General features: G+C 37.1%; 1 protein-coding gene across 4 annotated transcripts in view; it reads left to right on the plus strand.

Moving 5' to 3' along the window:
* Positions 1 to 23679, plus strand: part of SEC24A (SEC24 homolog A, COPII coat complex component) — an 84167-nt gene that overhangs the window by 51329 nt on the left and 9159 nt on the right. For 3 of the 4 annotated variants that reach the window (XM_060415747.1, XM_012178515.4, XM_060415748.1), the window contains 7 exons: positions 857 to 975; positions 5107 to 5162; positions 6257 to 6463; positions 7726 to 7846; positions 8153 to 8311; positions 14127 to 14300; positions 21907 to 22017. In XM_060415747.1, coding sequence (XP_060271730.1) covers positions 857 to 975; positions 5107 to 5162; positions 6257 to 6463; positions 7726 to 7846; positions 8153 to 8311; positions 14127 to 14300; positions 21907 to 22017 — 947 coding nt within the window. Of the gene's footprint in view, positions 1 to 856; positions 976 to 5106; positions 5163 to 5534; positions 6217 to 6256; positions 6464 to 7725; positions 7847 to 8152; positions 8312 to 14126; positions 14301 to 21906; positions 22018 to 23679 lie in introns of those variants that run through there. The other variant, XM_027970254.3, reaches the window with a different exon arrangement.

Consider the following 23679-nt stretch of genomic DNA (forward strand, 5'->3'; position numbering starts at 1 on the left):
TTTATTGTGGGTTTGTTGGAAAAAGAATCTGAACAGTGTCTACACATTGCATTTGCTGGTCATCTCTCTTAAGCCTCTTAAAACAACTGTACTTTAAATGGTTCTTACATGCTTAGTATAACCCATGAAAGCTAGCATGACCTTTCAGTGTAATGAAATATTCTTGTGCTCATGTATGGTAAGGAAGAATGTTCAGGAACAAATCTCATCAGAAATGGACTAACTCTCTCAGCTTGGTTGCAGGCATTTTTGTTCTTAGCGGCATTTGTGCTTTTAATATTGTAGGTTGTATATAAGAATTGTTTGTTGATGAGAGGGTTCACTAACTTACCCAAGAATGAAAACTAGTTTGTTTTTCCCCTTGTAAAACTAAGGTGTACATATTTAAGTTCTTTAAAATGTCTTTTTGCTGATCTTCTGAAATGAATGCATTAAGCAGTATAAAAATAAATTTAAGCAATTAAAAAAAAGATGCAGTATGTAAATTACATTTTAGAGTTGGTATGTGGTAATTTTTTGAAGTGTTTTTATAAGTTAAAATCATCTACAGACTTTCGTGTATCCTTTCCGTTGTTTTTTATATGTCATTTCCTAAGTGATTAATATAGCTTTATATAGGTATAATGAGTTTTGGATTGCTATATTACTGCTTGGTTTTGTTGGTTATTTGGGTTATGTGTAGTGTTTTCTTTGGAGTAGTATGTATTTCCATGGTGATTAAACACTGCATGGATGAAAAACATTATTGTTGGGACGTTTTCCACAGGATAGAAGCAAATGTTTGTACGTAACTCTTTGCAGATATTTTAGGTATAACATAAAACTTTATAAAATAATCTTCTGAATTTGTTTTTAGGCTTCCTGGCAACACCAGGACAAAAATTGGCTTCATAACATTTGATAGTACAATCCACTTCTACAGTCTTCAAGAAGGTCTCTCTCAACCTCAGATGCTAATAGTTTCAGATATTGAAGGTATATATTATATACTTAAATTAATGAACTGAGGAAACTTTAGTTTTAGAAATGTTTCATGATTGTTCAGCCAATTCAGATCACTTGGTATGATTCTACTATATTGAGGAAAACTTTGAGTATATAGTGACAAGATTTTTGGACTTGTGAGAGTTTTTCAGTCAAAGTTCTTACTTTATAGAAGAGGAAACAGAATTATGGAGGTAAAGTGAATTCTGAACAAGGTAACAAAAACAAGTTAATGTTAAATCTCATTCAGGAAGTATTTGAGGATAGACATAGGCCAGTGGAACAGAATAGAAGCCCAGAAATAAGCCTTCACATATATGGTAATTATTTTTGATAAGGATACCAAGACCATTCAATGGGGAAAAGACAGTCTTTTTAACAAATGGTTCAGAGAAAACTGAGCATGCAAAAGAACGAAGTTAGACCCTTATCTTCAACCATATTTAAAAAAAAAAAAACAACTCAGTGGATCAAAGACCTAACCGTAAGAACTGAAATTATAAGAAAACAGTGGGAAATCTTCATGACATTAGGTTTAGTGATTTCCTGGATATGACACTAAGAGCAGAAGCAACAAAAGAAAAAAATAAATAAATTGGACTTGATCCCTGTGAAAAACTTTTGTACATGAAAGAAAACTATCAAGACAGTAAAAAGAGGTACAGAAGTACAGAGAAAACACATGTATATGCAAATTATACATAAGATAAAGGATTAATAAAAGAGCTGCTAATGGCTCAGACCGTAAAGAATCTGCCTGCAATGCAGGAGACCCGGGTTCAGTCCCTTGGTTGGGAAGATCCCCAAAGAAGGGAATGACAACCCACTCCAGTATTCTTGCCTGGAGAATTCTATGGACAGAGGAGCCTGGTGGGCTACAATCCATGGGGTCACAAAGAGTTGGACATGACTGAATGACTAACAAACATACATACAACTCAGCAATAAATAAACCACAATTCAAAAATGGACAAAGAACTTGAGTAGACAGTTCTCCAAAGAAGATGTACAAATGGTCAATAAATATACAAAAAAATGCTCAACATCATTAGTCATTAGAGAAATACAAATCAAAATCGCAACGAGATACCACTTAACATCCATTGGAATAGCTATTATTTTTAAAAATGGAAAATAACAAGGGCTGGTAAGGATGTGAAAATTTTGGAACTGTTGTATATTGCTGGTGGGAATATAAAATGGTTCAGTGCTATGGAAAACAATTTGTACACTTAAAAATGGTTAAGGTGAGGATTTTCCTGGTTGTCCGGTTGTTAAGAATCCATCTGCTAATGCAGGGGACATTGGTCCAGGAAGTTAAAACTTGCCGTGGGGCAGCTAAGCCCATGTGCCACAACTACTGAGCCCACGCTCTGGAGCCCATGAGCCATTGCTACTAAAGCTCGAGTGCCCTAGAACTTGTGCTCTGCAATAGGAAAAGCCTCTGCAATGAGAAGCCTGAGCACCACAACTAGAGAGTAACCCTGACTCACGGCAACCAGAGAATGCCTGTGCAGCCAAAAATAAAATTAAGTAAATAAATGAAAATTTTAAAAAGAATGACAAAATTTTTTATATGGTTATGGTGATAAATTTTGCGTATTATATGTATTTATCACAGTTTAAAAATTAACTCCAAATGGATCATAAATCTGAATATGAGACTGAAACTATAAAACTTAGAAAAAAACATAGAGGTGTCTTTGTGACCTTGAATTAGGCAGTGATTTCTTAGATATAACACCAAAAGCACAAACGACAAAAGAGAAAATAGGTAAATTGGGCTTCTTATAAATTAGAACCTTGGGTAAGCAACAAGGTCCTACTGTGTAGCACAAGGAATTGTATTTAATATTCTATGGTAAACCATAATGGAAAAGAATATATATTTGTATAACTGAGTCACTTTGCTGTACAGTAGAAATTAGGACAACATTGTAAATCCACTATACTTCAATAATATAAAAAATGAAAATGTTTTTAAAAACTAAAGCTTTTTGTGTTTCAAAAGGATACCATCATGAAAGGGAAGACACCCACAGAATGAGAAAAAATATTTGCGAGTTATATATCTGATCAAAATATATATCTAGATCATGCAAGGAACTTCTACAACTGAATAAAAAAGACAACCTAATTAATTAAAAAGTGGGCAAAGGGTTTGAATAGCCTTGTCTCTGGTACACCATATTCAACATTCTGTGTATGCAGTTAGCTGATAAGCCCTTGAAAAGATGCTCATATCATGAGTTACCAGGGAAATGCAAATGAAAACCACAAAGAAATGCTATATCACAGCAGTTAAAAAAAATCTCAAAACCAGAATTTTCTGATACTCTGAGCATGTCTGAATAACTGGTTAAGTTCCATGAGTATTGGTTTGGGGATTACAAATATTAATAAATAGGTACGTTCACAACTATAAAATCTATGAATTATGAGAATTGGCTGTACATCTTTGAAATGCAGTAGATGAATAGAGCCCCTCTTCTGTCCTGGTTGTTCCAGATCTCATAACAGAGCAGCCAAGTCAGTCTTTCCCCTTTCCCTTATCTATTCATATTTCTCCAACTACTTATTTGGCATAAAATAAAATCACATATCAGGTGATTCTGATAATGGGCCAAGTTGTGAATTTACTGATATGGTTCAGCCTCTCAATTTTATACAAGAGCTGATGAATATCCCTTGCTGGGTGTCACATAGCAAAATATTTTTTAAAGGACAGTAGCAAGTTTTCGGAAGGGTGTGGAGAAATTGGACCCCTCATTCACTAGTAGTAGGAATGGAAGATGGTGCTGCCATTAGGGAAAACATTTTGTCAGTTCCTCTAGAAGTTAAACATAGAGTTAACCATATAACCCAGCAATTTTACTTAATAGGAAAGCAACTATATTTCAATTTTTAAAATTGTTAATATGAATTATTAAAAATAAAACGGTACAGAACATGTCTACCCAAAAATGTGTACATGAATGTTTTTTAACAACTCAGTCAAGAAGTGGAAACAACCCAACATAAACAAAATGTAGGATATCCATATAATGAAATGTTGTTACTCAGCAGTAAAAAACAACATGGTGAACCTTGAAAATGTTAGGCTAAGAGGAAGAAGCCAGTCACAAAGGACCTCATAGTGTGACTCCATTATTATAAAATGTCCAGAATAGACCTGTTCAGAGACCAGAAGACTACAGGCTGCCGAGAGCTGTGGGAGTTGGTAGGGAAGTGAGGAGTGACTGTTAATCAGTGTGGGGTTCCCTTTTGCAATGGTGAAAAGGATCTAGAATTAGATAGCGGTGACAGTTGTACAGTTGTCTGCATATAGTAAAAAGATCACTGAAGTGTATCTTCTGCACGAGAAGATTTCATGGTGTGTGAATTATATTTCAAAACTTTTATTAAAATCTTAATTTTAAAGAAAAAAACAGTAGACAGATTTTTTATATGATAGTTAAATAATTGATGTTTCAGATTATCTGTTGGTATTATTTTTATAAGAATTATGATGAGCCTTATTTTTGTAATTTTGTAATGAGAAACAGTACAAAAATGTAAAAATTGAGACCCCCTCTAAATACTCCATCACCACCTACATTTTCCTGCCAGTTTGCTTCCTTTCAGATAAGGGTATTTAATACATAAGCAAGAATAAATTAGAATGTTGGAAAACTCCTCTGATGTGGCCATTTAGCATACCTTGCAATTTACTTAATTTTATAGCCCTGAGTAGGATAGTAGTCTTCTTTGTGAGAAAGTATCCACTTTATGAATGACTGAGTTGTTAGTGAGCTGTATTACTTCTATTTCAAGACAGAATTTTTGTGTGTCGTCTTAATAAAGTTTTTTTTTTAATGCCAAGAGTGTTTCTTTGACTGCTTTTGGGGCTAAGCAGGAATTCTAAGGCAGGATTCTAAATTGTCTTAATCTAAGAAGCAAAGTACTTGTACAAACCTTACAGAGCGCTTGTGGTAACTTTTTGAACATAGGTAGACATTGCTGTGAAAGTAGAGAATATGGCTTTTCTCTAAGTGTGGGGGTGGTTAATTATATCAGTGTTACGTATTTAGAACATCTGTGATAGTTGTTTTGTTTAAAAGAAATATTTATTTATTTTTTCAGATGTTTTTATACCTATGCCGGAGAACTTATTAGTAAATTTAAATGAAAGTAAAGAGGTAAGGGACACTTTCCTATCTGACACGTTTAATTGAAATGTTGAAGGAATGTATTTTTTAAATGAACTTTATGTAGAATTTTGCTTCTTTCTGTGACATTTCTAGGATGTGTAGCATTTTATATTTGCAATTAGTTAAAATTCATCTGATGAACAGCTTTTGAGTTTGCCCTTGAACTGATTGCTTTTAAGTTTACTATATCAGTTTGTGATAGGGTAGAAGATAAGTCTGTTCCATTAAGGAGGATAAGATGCAGGAAACCTGCCTTGCCAGCCATTTGGGAGATTGGGAGGGTTGCTGAGATAAGCTTCTGGTCACTACGTAGAAGCACTTTAGGCTGCTTTCAGTGCCCTTTGCTTTTCTGATTCACAGAGTGTCATTGAGGTCAGTTCAGAAGAAACTCTTATTACCTGCCTGGAAATTGCCATGACATAATACAGTGAGAGGTGAACAGAATGTGTCTGAAGGGGGGATGTTGTCTACCCTGTACATGCATATATGCCATAGGGGTAACATTTTAACTAGCAAGTCTATGGTCTCAGCTGTTGGCAATGGTGACTTTGCCATAGTGCAAAGTATTTCTTTCCCATTAACTCTCTTTATTTGTACAACCTAACCTGAAGAGGCAGTTTTTTTTGTTTTCTTTTTCTTTTGTAGTAATATCATTAGTTGGCAAATTTACTGGCTATCTTAGATTTTGCAATAGGGGAGAGTTAAATACGCTTTGGAACCGAAAAGAATAAAGTGTATAGAGGTGATTGTGAAGGCCATATTTCATGGCATTTAAATATGTCAAATCTCTAAACTGTGATGGTTCTTTTGGATATATTTTGGACTTATAGTCTTGCTGGACTACTGCATGTGCAAGAACTGTAAGGCCCCAATTTTGATTTGTCTTGCTTGCCAATTTATAATGTTGACTTAAAATGGCTTTCTTGTCATTTGACCAACTTCATTGTTTACTGTACCGTCTGTAGATTCTCTGACCATCATCATGACTCAATGTCCTGTCTGTTGTATCACTTACTGACTTATTGTGGAAAAAAATTTTTTTTATTGTAACACTCTTCAGTTTTCTTGCTTTATTTTACAAGCTCGTCCAAGATTTACTGAAAACTTTGCCGCAAATGTTCACCAAGACCTTGGAGACTCAGAGTGCCTTGGGTCCAGCTCTTCAGGCTGCCTTTAAGTTGATGTCCCCAACTGGCGGTCGAATGTCTGTTTTTCAAACACAACTCCCAACTCTTGGGGTGGGAGCCCTGAAACCTCGAGAGGAACCCAGCCAAAGGTCATCTGCTAAGGTTAGAAAGTCATCAAGTGTATGATAAGATTTATGCTGGTGTTTTGTCCCTTCGACTGTAGAGATTATTTGAAGTTTATTTTTCAGTTATGAAGAACAGGGAATATAAGGAAATGAATAATCATTTCTGTTTTATGTAGTCATTTCTCTTTCATTATTTTCTGTCTGATTCACTCTTACCTTACGTTAGATCTTTAGCAGACCGCTAGCAAATTTGTGTGTAGCTTCCCAGGTGGCTCAGCAGTAAAAGAGTCCGCCTGCCAGTGCAGGAGGTGTGGATTCATTGTGGGTCAGGGAGGTCCCCTAGAGAAGGAGTGGCAGCCCACTACAGTATTCTTGTCTGGGAAGTCCTGTGGATAGAGGGGCCTGGTGGGCTATGGTCCATGGGGTCACAAAGAGCTGGACATGATTTAGCAACTAAGTACCACCAGCAATGTCACCTGCCTTTGATGAGCAAGTCAGGGAAACTAAGAGAATATGCTTGCTACGGACAAGGTAGACCCTGTGTGATGAGTAAAATTAGTCATGGTTTGTTAAATTGACTGTCCTAAATTGTTTTTGAGCACCTTGTGTGTATAAACTAATTTTAAGATACATATTTCTCAAAAGATGAGAATGTGGTCATATACTGTAATGATTAAAGGTGTCAGCTTTGGAATAAGTCTGCCTAAGTTTCATTGCTTTTTAAATGTGTGAGCTTGAATAGTTACTTAATTACTTTGCCCCTCTGTTTCCTTATATTTATAAAGTTAAAGTATCAATTGTACTTATCTCTTAGGATAGATGAAAAGTATTACATATGAATTGTTTAGAAGTTCCAGCATTAAGCATTTAAAAGAGTATCAAAATAAGTATAATAGGTATACTCCTTTTTAAAAGTAAAGCAAACTAGAAAATTCTTAAGCAGGACATGTTTCTTACTGAAAAAAAGAGAAAATATTACAAAACATAAAGGATTTTATAGAATGTTTAAAGATAATTGTTAACCCTCAGTATACATGGTGTGTGTGTGTGCACTCAGTCACTCAATCATGTCCAACTCTTTGCAGCTCCATGGACAGTACCCCGCCAGGCTCTTTTATCCATGGGATTTTCCCAGCGGGAGTACTGGAGTGGGTTGCCATTTCCTCCTCCAGGGGCTCTTCCTGATGCAGGGATTGAACCTCCATCTCTGGTGTCGCTTCAGTGGCATGTATGAGACGATATATAAATTTTATGACAATTAAATGATTTAAAATGTTTTCTCTTTGTAATTATTAATAGGAAATTCACTTGACACCATCAACTGACTTCTATAAGAAATTAGCCTTGGACTGTTCTGGTCAGCAGGTGGCTGTTGACTTATTCCTTCTCAGTGGACAGTATTCTGATTTGGCTTCTCTGGGTAAGTTCTTCCTTGTGATTATTTTTCCAGGTGAAAGTCAAAATGGAATTTTTATGATGATATAAATGACAAAGTGAAGGAATTCTTATCCCCTTGGGAAGTCAGTTTAGTTTATAATTAACCTGGTAGTCTTCTTCTCTGAACGTTTATAATAGGGAAATGTCTATATTACTATTTAAAGGAGCGAATTCTTTTTTGACAATGTCTTGGAAGGTAAAGAAAGGTCAGTTCGAGTGCTTGTAGTTACTTTGTGTTAGTAATAGTAGGTAATGATAGAATTTAAAAGGATTATGTGTTCTCTTTCAGGCTGTATTTCTCGGTATTCAGCAGGTAGTGTCTATTATTATCCCTCTTACCACCATCAACACAGCCCAGTCCAAGTACAGAAATTGCAGAAGGAACTGCAGAGATACCTCACTCGGAAGATCGGCTTTGAGGCAGTCATGAGGATTCGGTGTACCAAAGGTGGGGGCGCTTTTTTTAAACATTTACAAAGGCATAAATGGAGTTTTGTTTTGAATTGTCTCTATTTCTGGCTGTTCTGGGTCTTTCTTGCTGCACGTGGGCTTTCTCTGCTTGTGGCAAGCAGGGGTCACTCCTTGCTGCAGTGCACGGGCTGCTCATTGCGGTGGCTTCTCTTGCTGCAGAGCACAGGCTCTAGGTGCCCCAGGCTGCAGTAGTTGCAGCTTGCAGGTTCTAAATGCGGGCTCAGTACTTAGGGCTCACGGGCGTAGCTGCTCCATGGCATGGGGGGTCTTCCCAGCCCAGGAGTTGAGCTGGTATCCCCTGCATTTGCAAGTGGATTGGTAATCACGGGACTACCAGGGAAGTCCATCTTTTTTCATTTTCTTAATGGTACCCTTTGAGGCACAATTATTTTTAATTTGGTGATGTCCCATTAATCATCTTTTTTCATTTTCATTTGTACTTTTGGTATCATAGGTAGCTCAGTTGGTAAAGAATCCACTTACCATGCAGGAGACCCTGGTTCGATTCCTAGGCTGGGAAGATCTGCTGGAGAAGGGATAGGCTACCCTTACTCCAATATTCTTGGCCTTCCCTGGTGGCTCAGCTGATAAAGAATCCATCTGCAATCGGGAGATTTGGTTCGATACCTGGGCTGGGAAGATCCCCTGGAGAAGGGAATGGCTACCCACTCCAGTATCTGGCCTGGAGAATTCCATGGACTATAGTCAATGGTGTCACAAAGAGTCAGTCATGACTGAGAGGCTTTCACTTTCACATCATAACAGTAAACCACTGACTTAGAGTCATGAACATTTATACATATGTTGTCTTCTAAGATTTTTATAGTTATAATTCTTATGTTTAAGTCTTTGATTTATTTTTAGTTAATTTTTGTTTTTGATGGGGTAGGTGTTTGACTTCATACTTTTGCATGTAGATATAGTTGTCCCAGCACCATTTATTAAAAAATACCATTCTCTCCCTATTGAATTGTCTTGTCATCTGTGTCCCTTTGTTGAAAATTAGTTGATCATAAATGTGAGGGTTTATTTCTGGATTCTGAATTTTATTCTTTTAATCTATATGTCTGTCTTATGCCAGTACCAAACTTTCTTGACTGTTGTGACTTCGTAGTAAGTTTGAAATTAGGAAGTATGAGTCCTCTCACATTTTGCTTCTTTACCAGAATTATTGTGATATTCTGGGTTCCTTACATTTTTATATGATTCTTAGTTTCATCTTGTCAGTTTCTGCAAAGAAGCCAGCTGGTATTTGATAGAGCTTTCATTTAATAGGTAGATAAATTGGAGGGAAGAAGAACTAAAGAGCCTCTCAAAGAAAGTGAAAGAGGAGAGGGAAAAAATTGGCTTAAAGCTCAACATTCAGAAAACTAAGATCATGGTATCTGGTCCCATCACTTCATGGCAAATAGATGGGGAAATAGTGGAAACAATGGCTTACTTTATTTTTCTGGGCTCCAAAATCACTGGAGATGATGATTGTAGCCATGAACTTAAAAGATGCTTACTCCTTGGAAGGAAAGTTATGACCAACCTAGACAGCATATTAAAAAGCAGAGACATGACTTTGTCAACAAAGGTCCATCTAGTCAGGGCTATGATTTTTCCAGTAGTCATGGATGGATGTGAGAATTGGACTATGAAGAAAGCTGAGCGCCAAAGAAATGATGCTTTTGAACTGTGGTGTTGGAGAAGACTCTTGCGAGTCCCCTGGACTGCGAGGAGATCAAACCAGTCCATCCTAAAGGAAATCAGTCCTGGGTGATTATTGGAAGGAATGATGTTGAAGCTGAAACTCCAGTACTTTGGCCACCTGATGTGAAGAGCTGACTCGCTGGAAGACTCTGATGCTGGGAAAGATTGAGGGCAGGAGGAGAAGGGGACAACAGAGGATGAGATGGTTGGATGGCATCACCGACTCATTGGACATGGGTTTGGGTGAACTCTGGGAGTTGGTAATGGACAGGGAGGCCTGACATGTTGCGGTTCGTGCGGTCTCAAAGAGTCGGACTGAAATTGGAGGGAATATTGACATCTTAACAATAAGTCTTCCCATCCAAAAACATGGTATGTCTCTTCTTTAATTTTTTCAACAATATGTTGTAGTTTTTAGAATGTAGGTTTTGTTTCTTTTGTCAGATTTATTCCTAAATATTTTTTCTGTTATATTTCAAATAGAATTATTAAAAAAATTTTTTTCTCCTATAAGGATAATTAATCCTTTGCATATTGATCTTATGTCCAGCACTCTTGTTGAACTTGCTTCTTAATTCTAACAGGTTTTTAGCATTTATGTTTTAAAGGGCCTACTTGTATCCTATCCAAGATTGAAGGACCTCAGACATGATTATTTCTGCAGATACTGGCTCTAAATTAAGGGAAATGTACATCCCAGAAGTGCTTTTATGACTTTTTCTGCTTGTCAGGACAGAAGCTGTTGTATATGTACCTAACACTGCATAAAAAGCTTGGGCATACAAACCAACCTATGCCTTCTTTCTATAGTGCTTAATTTACTGTATCTTTGTGGTTAATTTGCTTAAATTTCTCTTTTTTTAATGATAAATTTCATTTCACATGAAATAAAATGCTCTTGGTAAAGCTACCAAAAAAAGGTACACTACAAAAAGATGTAAAATGAGAAATTAAGCCAGTATAGTCTGCCTTAGAGTTTCTCATATGCTCTTGAAAAGTTTTCCCATGCATATATAAACCTGGGTATAAATTTTCACCTTCAAGTAAAAGCAGTGAGGGTCACATGTGGCTTCTTTTTTTGTACATGCTTTCTGTTTTTATATATACAGATCTACATCCTTCCTTTTTTCCTAATTACTGTTGCAAAGTTGGTTTTTACTTCACAAGCAAAATATATACCTATTATAAAAAATGAAAACATTATTGATGAAGCTAGTCCTTTTGTATCAACTGTGTGTGTGTTATTTCACTTTCTCTCCAGCCTTATGTCATCATAACCACATTGCTGTGTTACTTTTTCTATGCATTTACATACATATGTACCACTTCATGGAAAATATATAGTATAATGCAGTAGCATAAATAAGATTGTACAGGTTTTCAGCAAGTCTTGAAGATCTATTAATATTAATTATGTAGATCTATCATGCTTTTTTTAAAATCTCATGTATTTTAACTTCTAACTAGTATTTCAGTTCAGTTCAGTCGCTCAGTCATGTCTGACTCTTTGCGACCCCGTTAATCGCAGCACGCCAGGCTTCCCTGTCCATCACCAACTCCTGGAATTCACCCAGATTGATGTGCATCTAGTCAATGATGCCATCCAGCCATCTCATCCTCTGTCGTCCGCTTCTCCTCCTGCCCCCAATCCTTTCCAGCATCAGGGTCTTTTCCAATGAGTCAGCTCTTCCCATCAGGTGGCCAAAGTATTCGAGTTTCAGCCTGAGCATCAGTCCTTCCAATGAACACCCAGGACTGGTCTCCTTTAGGATGGACTGGTTAGATCTCCTTGCAGTCCAAGGGACTCTCGAGTCTTCTCCAACACCACAGTTCAAAAGCATCATTTCTTCGGCGCTCAGCTTTCTTCACAGTCCAACTCCCACATTCATACATGACTACTAGAAAAACCATAGCCCTGACTAGACGGACCTTTGTCGACAAAGTAATGTCTCTGCTTTTTAATATGCTGTCTAGGTTGGCCATAACTTTCCTTCCAAGGAGTAAGTGTTTTTAATTTCATGGCTGCAATCACCATCTTCAGTGATTTTTGGAGCCCAAAAAACTAAAGTCTGACACTGTTTCCACTGTTTCCCCATCTATTTCCCATGAAGTGATGGGACCAGATGCCATGATCTTTGTTTTCTGAATGTTGAGCTTTAAGCCAACTTTTTCACTCTCCTCTTTCACTTTCATCAAGTGGCTTTTTAGTTCCTCTTCACTTTCTGCCATAAGAGTGGTGACATCTGCTTATCTGAGGTGATTGATATTTCTCCCGGCAATCTTGATTCCAGCTTGTGTTTCTTCCAGCCCAGCGTTTCTCATGATGTACTCTGCATATAAGTTAAATAAGCAGGGTGACAATATATAGCCTTGACGTACTCCTTATCCTATTTGGAACCAGTCTGTTGTTCCGTGTCCAGTTCTAACTGTTGTAAATATCACTATTTTCCTACTGATTAGCATTAAAGATTTTTGTGATTTTTCTTTTTGTTATGACACGAACAGTAATGCTTAATTTTTTTGCACATATAAATTTGGAACTTGAATGATTCTATCTGTAGAATAAATTCTTTGTAATGGAATTACTATGGTTAAAGTAAATACCCATTTAGCATTTTGGAAGATATTGTCAACTTATTATTGAAAAAAGTTATTTTGAAAATTTGAATTCCTTTAAGAAGTTATCTTTTATCCCATCCTCATTCTTACTAACTACTGTGTATTATTTAATATGATTGTTTCCAGTGTCAGTGTGTGGGTTTTCCCCATACTACCAAGCAATTAACTCAGTTCTGACATTGCTTACCTAGAGATATCATCAGATCCCACAGATTAAGGGTTCAGTCTCACAAAAATTGCCTCCCCACACACCATACCACCACATTTCAGAAGCCAGTTGTGAGTCCAATTTGTTACCTATGCTTCTCGCTATAGATTGGAGGTTCCAGCAAATCCCTCCTTTGGTTGAAATTATTGGCTAGAGTGACTTATAGAACTCAGAAGAAACATTGTATTTACTAGACTACCAGTCTATTTTATTTAATTAAAAAAATTCATTTATTTATTTTAATTGGAGGCTGATTATTTTATAATATTGTAGTGGTTTTTGCCATACATTGACATGAATCAGCCATGGGTGTACATGTGTTCCCCATCCTGAAGCCCCCTCCCACCTCCTTCCCCATCCCATCCCTCATGGTCATCCCAGTGCACCAGCCCTGAGCACCCTGTCTCATGCATCAAACCTGGACTGGCAATCTATTTCACATAGGGTAATATACATGTTTCAGTGCTATTCTCTCACGTCATCCCACCCTTGCCTTCTCCCATAGAGTCCAAAAGACTGTTCTTTACATCTGTGTCTCTTTTGCTGTCTTGCAATAGGGTCATCGTTACCATCTTTCTAAATTCCATATATATGTATTAATATGCCATATTGGCATTTTTCTTTCTGACTTACTTCACTTTGTATAATAGGCTCTAGATTCATCGACCTCATTAGAACTGATTCAAATGCATTCTTTTTAATAGCTGAGTAAAGATTACCAGTTTATTTTAAAAGGATATAGCTCAACAACAAAAAAAGAGACAGTATGCATAGAGCAAGATATGAGGAAAGGAAAAGGGTGTGGGGTCCTGGAGTTTCTGGAGCTTGCTTCCTCTCTCTGAGAGCTTCATTCTTCCCAAATTTCCATTCACAATCCCAAAGCTTTCTTAAGGACCCTGTCCTATGGGGTTTTATGGGGCTTCATTACATAGTCAAGACTGCTTAATTCACTCTCAAGCACCTCTCTCCTCCCTGGAAGTACTGAGTGGGGTAGGGGTAGGGGGAATGTCAAACTGAAAGTTCTAATCCTCTGTAATCAAATGGTTGAATCCTCTGGTAGCCAGCCCCCATCATTAGGTAACCTAGTTCCTTTCTAGAAGTCACCTAGTTACCATAGCAAAAGACAACTTTATAATCCTCAACACTTAGGGAATTCTAAAGGTTTTAGGAGCTGTGTACCTGGAATGGGTGAAGATTGAGGATTTATTTTTTTATAAACCACAATATCACATCTAAACTTTAATTGTTTGGACATCTTTTTCTTTTCTAGGTCTTTCCATTCATACTTTCCATGGGAACTTCTTTGTTCGGTCAACAGACTTGCTGTCTTTGCCCAATGTAAACCCAGATGCTGGCTATGCAGTACAGATGTCAGTGGAAGAAAGTCTTACTGACACTCAGTTGGTTTCCTTTCAGTCAGCACTCTTGTATACATCCAGCAAAGGTAAGTTTTTCTGTTTGTTTTATTGGGCAAAAACACATAACATGAGATCTATCCTCTTAACAAAATTATGTCTAAAATACAGTATTATTAATTATAAGCACAATGATGGAGCAAAGGTAAGATTTTTGAATTGGCCACTGTACTCTATAGCTTGTGATAAAATCCATCTTCTTTGGAAGAAATTACCGTTTCTGTTAAGCCAAAAAAGTGTTCTTAATCTTAAGAGGTTTTGTTATTCTTGATAAAGCTAAGATATTTGGTGTTTAATTTTTCAAGCATTGTATTTAGCAGATATTTATTAAGAGTCTACTTAGTATCTGAAATGTGACAACACAGTAGTCAAACTGAATTAAAACCCTTTTTCTCATAGTCCGTATTCTAGTAGGGGAGACAAACAATAAAAAGGATATATCAGTAAAACAGTAATTTCTTATACAATGACATTAGTTAATGAGAAACAGAAAGCTGGTAAAGGGTTTAAAAGGTGCTGAGAGGTGATGGTCTTTTAAGATGGGGTTTCCAGGAAAGGTCTTACAGAGGGTGACATTTGAGTTAAGTCTTGAAGGAGTTCAAATGCAAGATAAACAGTTTTTAAGGGTGTAATTTGTTTAGTGCTAATTAATTTATAATATATTTTGTCCAAAAGATGATGTGAAGGCTGGTTAAATTTATTTTTATTATTTTAAAGATTCACAACTCTCACCTTATTTCTGTTTTGTCTCCTAAAAAAAGTTTTGAAAAGTGTTACTGTGCTGTGTCTACTGATTTTTGCAGCCCTGCCAAAATCTATAAAAAGTATATAATAGATGTTTTAATGAAAACTATTAATATTAGAGAAGTTCACTTTTTGTACTATGATTATAATAATATTGCATACCATAAAAGTAAAATAGATAGATTTCTGAATCTAGATATTATTTTTTATTTGACCAAAAAATTCTGGTCCTTTTTCTCATTGATTTTTCTTAACATATAAAAAAAACCCCTAATATATAATTGAACTAGGTAAAATCTACCATTTTAATATATAGTTCCACAAATTACTTTTAAAGAGAAGTAATACCTGACTATGACCAGTGTATTCTCTTGGCAAAACTCTATTAGCCTTTGCCCTGCTTCATTACAGAATGAATGGCCAAATTTGCCTGTTACTCTAGGTGTTTCTTGACTTCCTACTTTTGCATTCCAGTCCCCTATAATGAAAAGGACATCTTTTTTGGGTGTTAGTTCTGGAAGGTCTTGTAGCTCTTCATAGAACCGTTCAACTTCAACTTCTTAGCATTACTGGTCAGAGCATAGACTTGAATTACCGTGATATTGAATGGTTTGCCTTGGAAACGAACAGAGATCATTCTCTCGTTTTTGAGATTGCATCCAAGTACTGCATTTCCAACTCTTTCGTTGACCATGATGGCTACTCCATTTCTTCTAAGGGATTCCTGCTCACAGTAGTAGATATAATGGTCATCTGAGTTAAATTCACCCAACCAGTCCATTATACTTCACTGATTCCTAGAATCAACGTTCACTCTTTGCATCTCCTGTTTGAGCACTTACTTCCAGTTTGCCTGATTGATGGACCTAACATTCCAGGTTCCTATGCAATAATGCTCTTTACAGCATTGGACCTTGCTTCTATCAGCAGTCACATCGACAGCTAGGTGTTGTTTTTGCTTTGGCTTCATCTCTTCATTCTTTCTGGAGTTACTTCTCCACTGATCTTCAGTAGCATATTAGGCACCTACCGACCTGGGGAGTTCATCTTTCAGTGTCCTATCTTTTTGATATACAATCAGCAAAAACAAGACCAAGAGCTGACTGTGGCTCAGATCATGAACTCCTTATTCCCAGATTCAGACTTAAATTGAAGAAAATGGGGATAATCATTAGACCATTCATGTATGACCTAAATCAGATCCCTTATGATTATACAATGGAAGTGAGAAATAGATTTCAGGGACTAGATCTGATAGATAGAGTGCCTGATGAACTATGGACAGAAGATCGCGACACGGTACAGGAGACAGGGATCACGACCATCCCCAAGAAAAAGAAATGCACAAAAGTAAAATGGCTGTCTGAGGAGGCCTTACAAATAGCTGTGAAAAGAAGAGAAGTGAAAAACAAAGGAGAAAAGGAAAGATGCACCCATCTGAATGCAGAGTTCCAAAGAATAGCAAGGAGAGAAAAGAAAGCCTTCTTCAGTGATCAATGCAAAGAAATAGAGGAAAACAATAGAATGGGAAAGACTAGAGATCTCTTTAAGAAAATTAGAAATAGCAAGGGAACATTTCATGCAAAGATGGGCTCGATAAAGGACAGAAAGTTATGGACCTAACAGAAGCAGAAGATATTAAGAAGAAGTGGCAAGAATACACAGAAGAACTGTACCAAAAAGATCTTCACGACCCAGATACTCACAATGGTGTGATCACTCACCTAGAGCCAGACATCCTGGAATGTGAAGCAAGTGGGCCTTAGGAAGCAGCACTATGAATGAAGCTAGTGGAGGTCATGGAATCCCAGTTGAACAATTTCAGATCTTGAAAGATGATGCTGTGAAAGTGCACTCAGTATGCCAGCAAATTTGGAAAACTCAGCAGTGGCCACAGGACTGGAAAAGGTCAGTTTTCATTCCAATCCCAAAGAAAGGCAATGCCAAAGAATGCTCAAATTACTGCACAATTGTACTCATCTCACATGCTAGTAAAGTAATGCTCAAAATTCTCCAAGCCAGGCTTCCACAGTATGTGAACCGTGAACTTCCTGATGTTCGAACTGGTTTTAGAAAAGGCAGAGGAACCAGAGATCAAATTGCCAACATCCGCTGGATCATCAAAAAAGCAAGAGTGTTCCAAAAGACCATCTATTTCTGCTTTATTGACTATCCCAAAGCCTTTGACTGTGTGGATCATAATAAACTGTGGAAAATTCTGAAAGAGATGGGAATACAGACCACCTGACCTGCCTCTTGAGAAATCTGTATGCAGGTCAGGAAGCAACAGTTAGAACTGGACATAGAACAACAGACTGGTTCCAAATAGGATAAGGACTACGTCAAGGCTGTATATTGCCACCCTGCTTATTTAACTTATATGCAGAGTACATCATGAGAAACGCTGGGCTGGATGAAGCACAAGCTAGAATCAGGATTGCCAGGAGAAATACCAGTAACCTGAGATATGCAGATGATAACCATCCTTATGACAGAAAGTGAAGAGGAACTAAAAAGCCTCTTGATGAAAGTGAAAGAGGAGTGATAAACTTGGCTTAAAGCTCAACATCCAGAAAACTAAGATCATGGGATCTGGTCTCATCACTTCATGGCAAATAGATGGGGAAACAGTGGCCAACTTTATTTTTCTGGGCTCCAGAATCACTGCAGATGATGATTGCAGCCATGAAATTAAAAAACACTTACTCCTTGGAAGGAAAGTTATGGCCAACCTACATAGCATATTAAAAAGCAGAGACATTACTTTATCAACAAAGGTCCGTCTAGTCAGGGCTATGGTTTTTCTAGTAGTCATGTATGAATGTGGGAGTTGGACTATAAAGAAAGCTGAGTGCTGAAGAGTTGATGCTTTTGAATTGAGGTGTTGGAGAAGACTCTTGCAAGTCCGTTGGACTGCAAGTAGATCCAACCAGTCCATCTTAAAGAAAATCAGTCCTGGGTGTTCATTGTAAGGACTGATGTTGAAGCTGAAGCTCCAATACTTTGGCCATCTGATGCAAAGAGCTGACTCGTTAGAAAAGACCCTGATGCTGGGAGGGATTCCGGGCAGGAGGAGACGGGGACAACCGAGGATGAAATGGTTGGATGGCATCACCTGCTCAATGGGCATGAGTTTGGGTGAACTCCAGGAGTTGTTGATGGACAGGGAGGCCTGGTGTGCTGCAGTCCATGGAGTCCCAAAGAGTTGGACATGACTGAGCGACTGAACTGAACTGAATACCGGCTAAAAGGGTAACATTATTTAGTGCTTCTATTCTATATAAAAACATTGATAACTAACAAATAAGATGTTTAAGCCTATCATATTGGCAATGACAGCTATTACCCGCATAGAAAGAGATACGTTCACTTTGTGACCCATTAGACTATAGCCTGTCAGACTCGTCTGTCCATGGGATTCTCCAGGCAAGAATACTGGAGTGGGTTACCATTCCCTTCTCCAGGGGATCTTGCCCACCCAGCGGCTAAATCCTGCCTACTGGGTAGTTCAAATGGTAGAGAATCTGCCTGCAACATGAGAGACCTGGGTGCGATCCCTGGGTCCAGAGGATCCCCTTGAGAAGGGCATGGCAACCCACTCCAGTATTCTTGCCTGGTGAATTCCATGGACAGAGGAGCCTGCTGGGCTACAGTCCATGGGTTTGCAAAGAGTCGGACACGACTGAGCAAGTTGTACACTTTCTCCTCCATTCCAGCTATATTCTTCTTTTTTAAATGTTACTTTTTTTTTCTTTAATTTTTATTTTTACTTTATTTTACTTTACAGTACTGTATTGGTTTTGCCATACATTGACATGAATCCACCACGGGTATACATGAGTTCCCAAACATGAACTCCCCTCCCACCTCCCACCCCATATCATCTCTCCGTGCACCAGCCCCAAGCATCCTGTATCCTGCATCAAACATAGACTGGCGATTTGTTTCTTACATGATAGTATACATGTTTCAATGCCATTCTCCCAAATCATCCCACCCTCTCCCTCTCCCTCTGAGTCCAAAAGTCCGCTCTACACCTGTGTGTCTCTTTTGCTGTCTCACATACAGGGTCATCATTGCCATCTTTCTAAATTCCATATATATGTGTTAGTATACTGTATTGGTGTTTTTCTTTCTGGCTTACTTCACTCTTTATAATCGGCTCCAGTTTCATCCATCTCATTAGAACTGATTCAAATGTATTCTTTTTAATGGCTGAGTAATACTCCATTGTGTATATGTCCCACAGCTTTCTTATCCATTCATCTGCTGATGGACATCTAGGTTGTTTCCATGTCCTGGCTCTTATAAACAGTGCTGTGATGAACAAACATTGGGGTACATGTGTCTCTTTCTATTCCAGCTATATTTTTTACCATCTGAGCCACCAGGGAAGTTACAATTCCACAAGTTTTGGCTATTAAAGTATCACAATCTGTTCCATTACCCCCAACATATCCTTGTGTTTTTATAGTCAGCTGTCTCCCATCCCCAGATCTTAGCAACTGTTATCTGTTTTCTGACCCTATACTTTTGCCTTTGCAAAAATGTTTTATGAATAGAATCATACAGTAGGTAAACCTTTTATATCTGGCTCTTTCACTTAAAACAGTGGATTTAAAATTCATCCAAGTTGTTTCAACTACTAGTAGTTTGTTTCTTTTTATTCCTAAATAGTATTCCATTTTACCCAGGTTATTTATTTATTTTCTAGTTTAGGTACATTTGAGTTGTTTCCAGTTTTTGGCAATTTCAAATATAGCCCTTATAAACATTTGCGTACAGATTTTTATATGAGCATAAATTATAATTTCACTTGGGTAAATACTTCTCAGTGTTTTTGATGGGTGTCTGGGTTGTATGGTGAGCTTATGCCTAACTTCTTAAGAACTTGCCAAACTGTTTCCTAAGCAGCTGTACCATTTTGTGCTCACAGTGTATGAGAGTTCCAGCTGCTCTGCATTCTCACCAACATTTACTGTTATCTGTTTAGTTTTTGCTTATTATTTTTGGTTTGAGGTATTTTTGCTTGTTATGCCCTTTTAATAAAGTATAATGTATCACTTTTAGTTTTATTTCATGTTTCTGTAATAAATAATGTTGGATATCTTTTTATATACTTCAGTTCAGTTGCTCAGTCGTGTCTGACTCTTTGCGACCCCATGAATTGCTGCACGCCGGGCCTCCCTGTCCATCACCAACTCCCAGAGTTCACTCAGACTCACATCCATTGAGTCAGTGATGCCATCCAGCCATCTCATCCTCTGTTGTCCCCTTCTCCTCCTGCCCCCAATCCCTCCCAGCATCAGAGTCTTTTCCAATGGGTCAACTCTTCGCCTGAGGTGGCCAAAGTACTGGAGTTTCAGCTTTAGCATCATTCCTGCCAAAGAACACCCAGGGCTGATCTCCTTTAGAATGGACTGGTTGGATCTCCTTGCAGTCCAAGGGACTGTCAAGGAGTTTTCTCCAACACCACAGTTCAAAAGCATCAATTCTTCAGCGCTCAGCCTTCTTCACAGTCCAACTCTCACATCCATACATGACCACAGGAAAAACCATAGCCTTGACTAGACGGACCTTAGTCGGCAAAGTAATGTCTCTGCTTTTGAATATGCTATTTAGGTTGGTCATAACTTTTCTTCCAAGGAGTAAGTGTCTTCTAATTTCATGGCTGCAATCACCATCTGCAGTGATCTTGGAGGCCAAAAAAATAAAGTCTGACACTGTTTCCACTGCTTCCCCATCTATTTGCCATCAAGTGATGGGACCAGTTATTAGTTTAGGTTATTCCTAATGTTTTCTAGGAATAACCTAAATAAAATGTGATTATAATTTCCATCCATGTCCACAAATCTTTGTCATCTAAAAACTTCCCTAAGATGGATTTGTTGAATTGGAAATAGAAATATAGAGATGTTTAGAAAAATATTGATACTGCCATGTTTCTTTTCAGAAATATTTTACCAATTTGTAGTCACATTCAATACCCTTTTAATATCAGCCTCTTATTTTGTGAGTTTATCTGTATCTAAGTATATAATAGTTGTTGTCAATGATAGGCTAAACATTGTATCTTATTTCTTTTAGTTACCAATGTTTTTATCTAGAATAGAAGCAATAAATAATGTCACCCTTTTACATAGATATTACTTCTCTTTAAAAATAATTTATATAAGCTCCTGCTAGGTAAGGGTTTCTTAGTCTTCATGTGTCCCTACAGGTTGTAGTGTGGGTATCCATTCCAGTTTTTTGCTTGTTCTTCGGTGTTCAAGATCTTACTCATTAAAAATTTTTAAGAGACTCACTTGATATTTGATATTTTATGGTTCTCAGATGGTTTTCACTTTTGTTTCTTGTATTTACTGATTTTTGTTGGGTGGGTAATTAGCAAAGAGGAAGTATTCTGACTGTTGAATTTTTTTTTTAATGAAAACTTTATTTTTAATTTGACCAGCTGAGTATCTTTAGCGGATTTCTTTTAATTTTTTTTCCTGTGATTAAAAAGAACACTATAAAATTTCTCTGGAGTTTGAATATCAAAACAGACTGTAGAACATATCCTGGAGTAGTGTTTTCTTACATCATATGTATTTTACCAAAATTGCTTTTACAAAAAAGGATAAACTAATCAAAAAATTCAGAAAAGAAATCTTTAAGAAGCTAGCATGTTATCATCATTTGGATATGATCTCTGTTGTCTTCTCAGTGGTACTTTGAAAAAATTTTTGTAGTAAAAAAATAACACTTTAGAGTTTGTTTTGATACTATTCCTACTTACTACACATAATCCTGTTTGGTTCCAAATTGAAGTGATTTTTCTGAGTAACTTTAATACAAACTTTTTTTTTAATATTGCTGTCCCTCACTATTATTTGTATGTTTTCTCCAAAGGCGAAAGAAGAATTCGTGTTCATACTTTGTGTTTGCCGGTAGTTTCAACTTTAAATGAAGTATTTCTTGGAGCCGATGTTCAAGCAATTTCAGGGTTATTGGCCAATATGGGTAAGAATTATTACCTATTGTAAACATATTACAAGTAGTAGCATTTGAAAAATCTATATACTTGTATCTTCCTTTAAATAATTAGCTTTAGAATTTCAGTGTTTAAGATTCAGTGTCTGCCTGCCAAGTAACTATTTGAATACATGGGTCTGCTGCCACTCCAGTGCTCTTGCCTGGGAAACCCCATGGACGGAGGAGCCTGCTGGGGCTGCAGTCCCTGGGGTCGCTAAGAGTCGGACACGACTGAGCAACTTCACTTTTACTTTTCACTTTCATGCACTGGAGAAGGAAATGGCAACCCACTCCAGTATTCTTGCCTGGAGAATCCCAGGGACGGGGGAGCCTGGTGGGCTGCCGTCTCTGGGGTCGCACAGAGTCGGACACGACTGAAGTGACTTAGAAGCAGCAGCAGATAACCTGATCTTTTTTTCTTTTTTAAATTGTACAGCTTTATTGAAATTAGTTTCAGTTTGTTGAGATATAAGTGATATAATTATCACTTAACCCATTTGAGTATATGACTCCATATATACATCTGTGAGTATGTATACAGATTTGTATGGCCTTCACCTGAGTCTAGTTTTAGAACATTTCAGTCACCCCTGGATGAACCTCTTGCCCATTAATTAACAGTTCCTGCTTACTCTCTTCTTCTTCCCTTACTGGCCTTAGGCTACCACAAAACTTTTTTCAGCAACTGAGCGCATGCACATGCATACAGACACGTACATGCAAACTATATTCTGCGTCACAGTCTACCTGCTATGGACTTAAATACCATGTTTTACTTACAACTCTTCCATGTCAGAGTTGCCTTCCTGAATTTTTTTTTTTGTTTTCTTTTTGGATCCATTTTTCAAAAACGTGGAGCTTAATGTCATCTTGATTCTTGCTCCCTTTCTTCAGGGATGACTGCCAGTGAGTCCATTTGCTTCAAATTCAATCATCAATTTGCTTCAAACTCAAATGCCTGTAATAGGAATAATTACCTATTTTCTTGAATTTCCTATTGGGAAAAAAAATTCTTTAATGTAACATGGTAAATAATTAACTTCAGTTTAGTCTCATGTGATAAAATTTAAAAATTGTAACCTAAGAAATTTGAGAGTCCATTGCCTTTATATTTTGTTGAACTAATACATTTTTGTAACAGTGTAATTATTATAACTTTATTATTATTAACAACAGCAACTATATGTCAGGCAGTATTTGTGAATTTTAAAAAATCTTCACAGCAAGTATTAGTTCTGTTACTAAATTTGGTTGATCCCAATATGTACTTTTTACCCCTCACATTTTGTCAAAATCCTTTAGTTAAGGTAATAGTAGTCTTCGTTCTTTTTTGCTTATATATAAATTTGGTCATAGCAGTTAATAACGTCACTTCATTGAGTGTATTTTTGATACCACATGAATAGAGTTTAGTTACAGTTTGAGAAGTTTTCAAAGGAACTACAGTGTTTTTGGTATTGGAAAAAATTGGGGGGTATATAGAAAAGCTTAAAATAGAGTGGCATAACATGATGAAGATCATCTAAGTAACTAGTTGTTCTTTCAGTAAATGTAAAAATTCTCTATTAAGAAAGAATGTGCTACGAAAAAAAAGCATGTGTGTTTAATTGCAGTCTTTTTCTTTCTCAGTGATACATAAAATGATAGGTT

Source organism: Ovis aries, chromosome 5 (genome assembly GCF_016772045.2).
Source record: "Ovis aries strain OAR_USU_Benz2616 breed Rambouillet chromosome 5, ARS-UI_Ramb_v3.0, whole genome shotgun sequence".
NCBI lineage: Eukaryota > Metazoa > Chordata > Mammalia > Artiodactyla > Bovidae > Ovis > Ovis aries.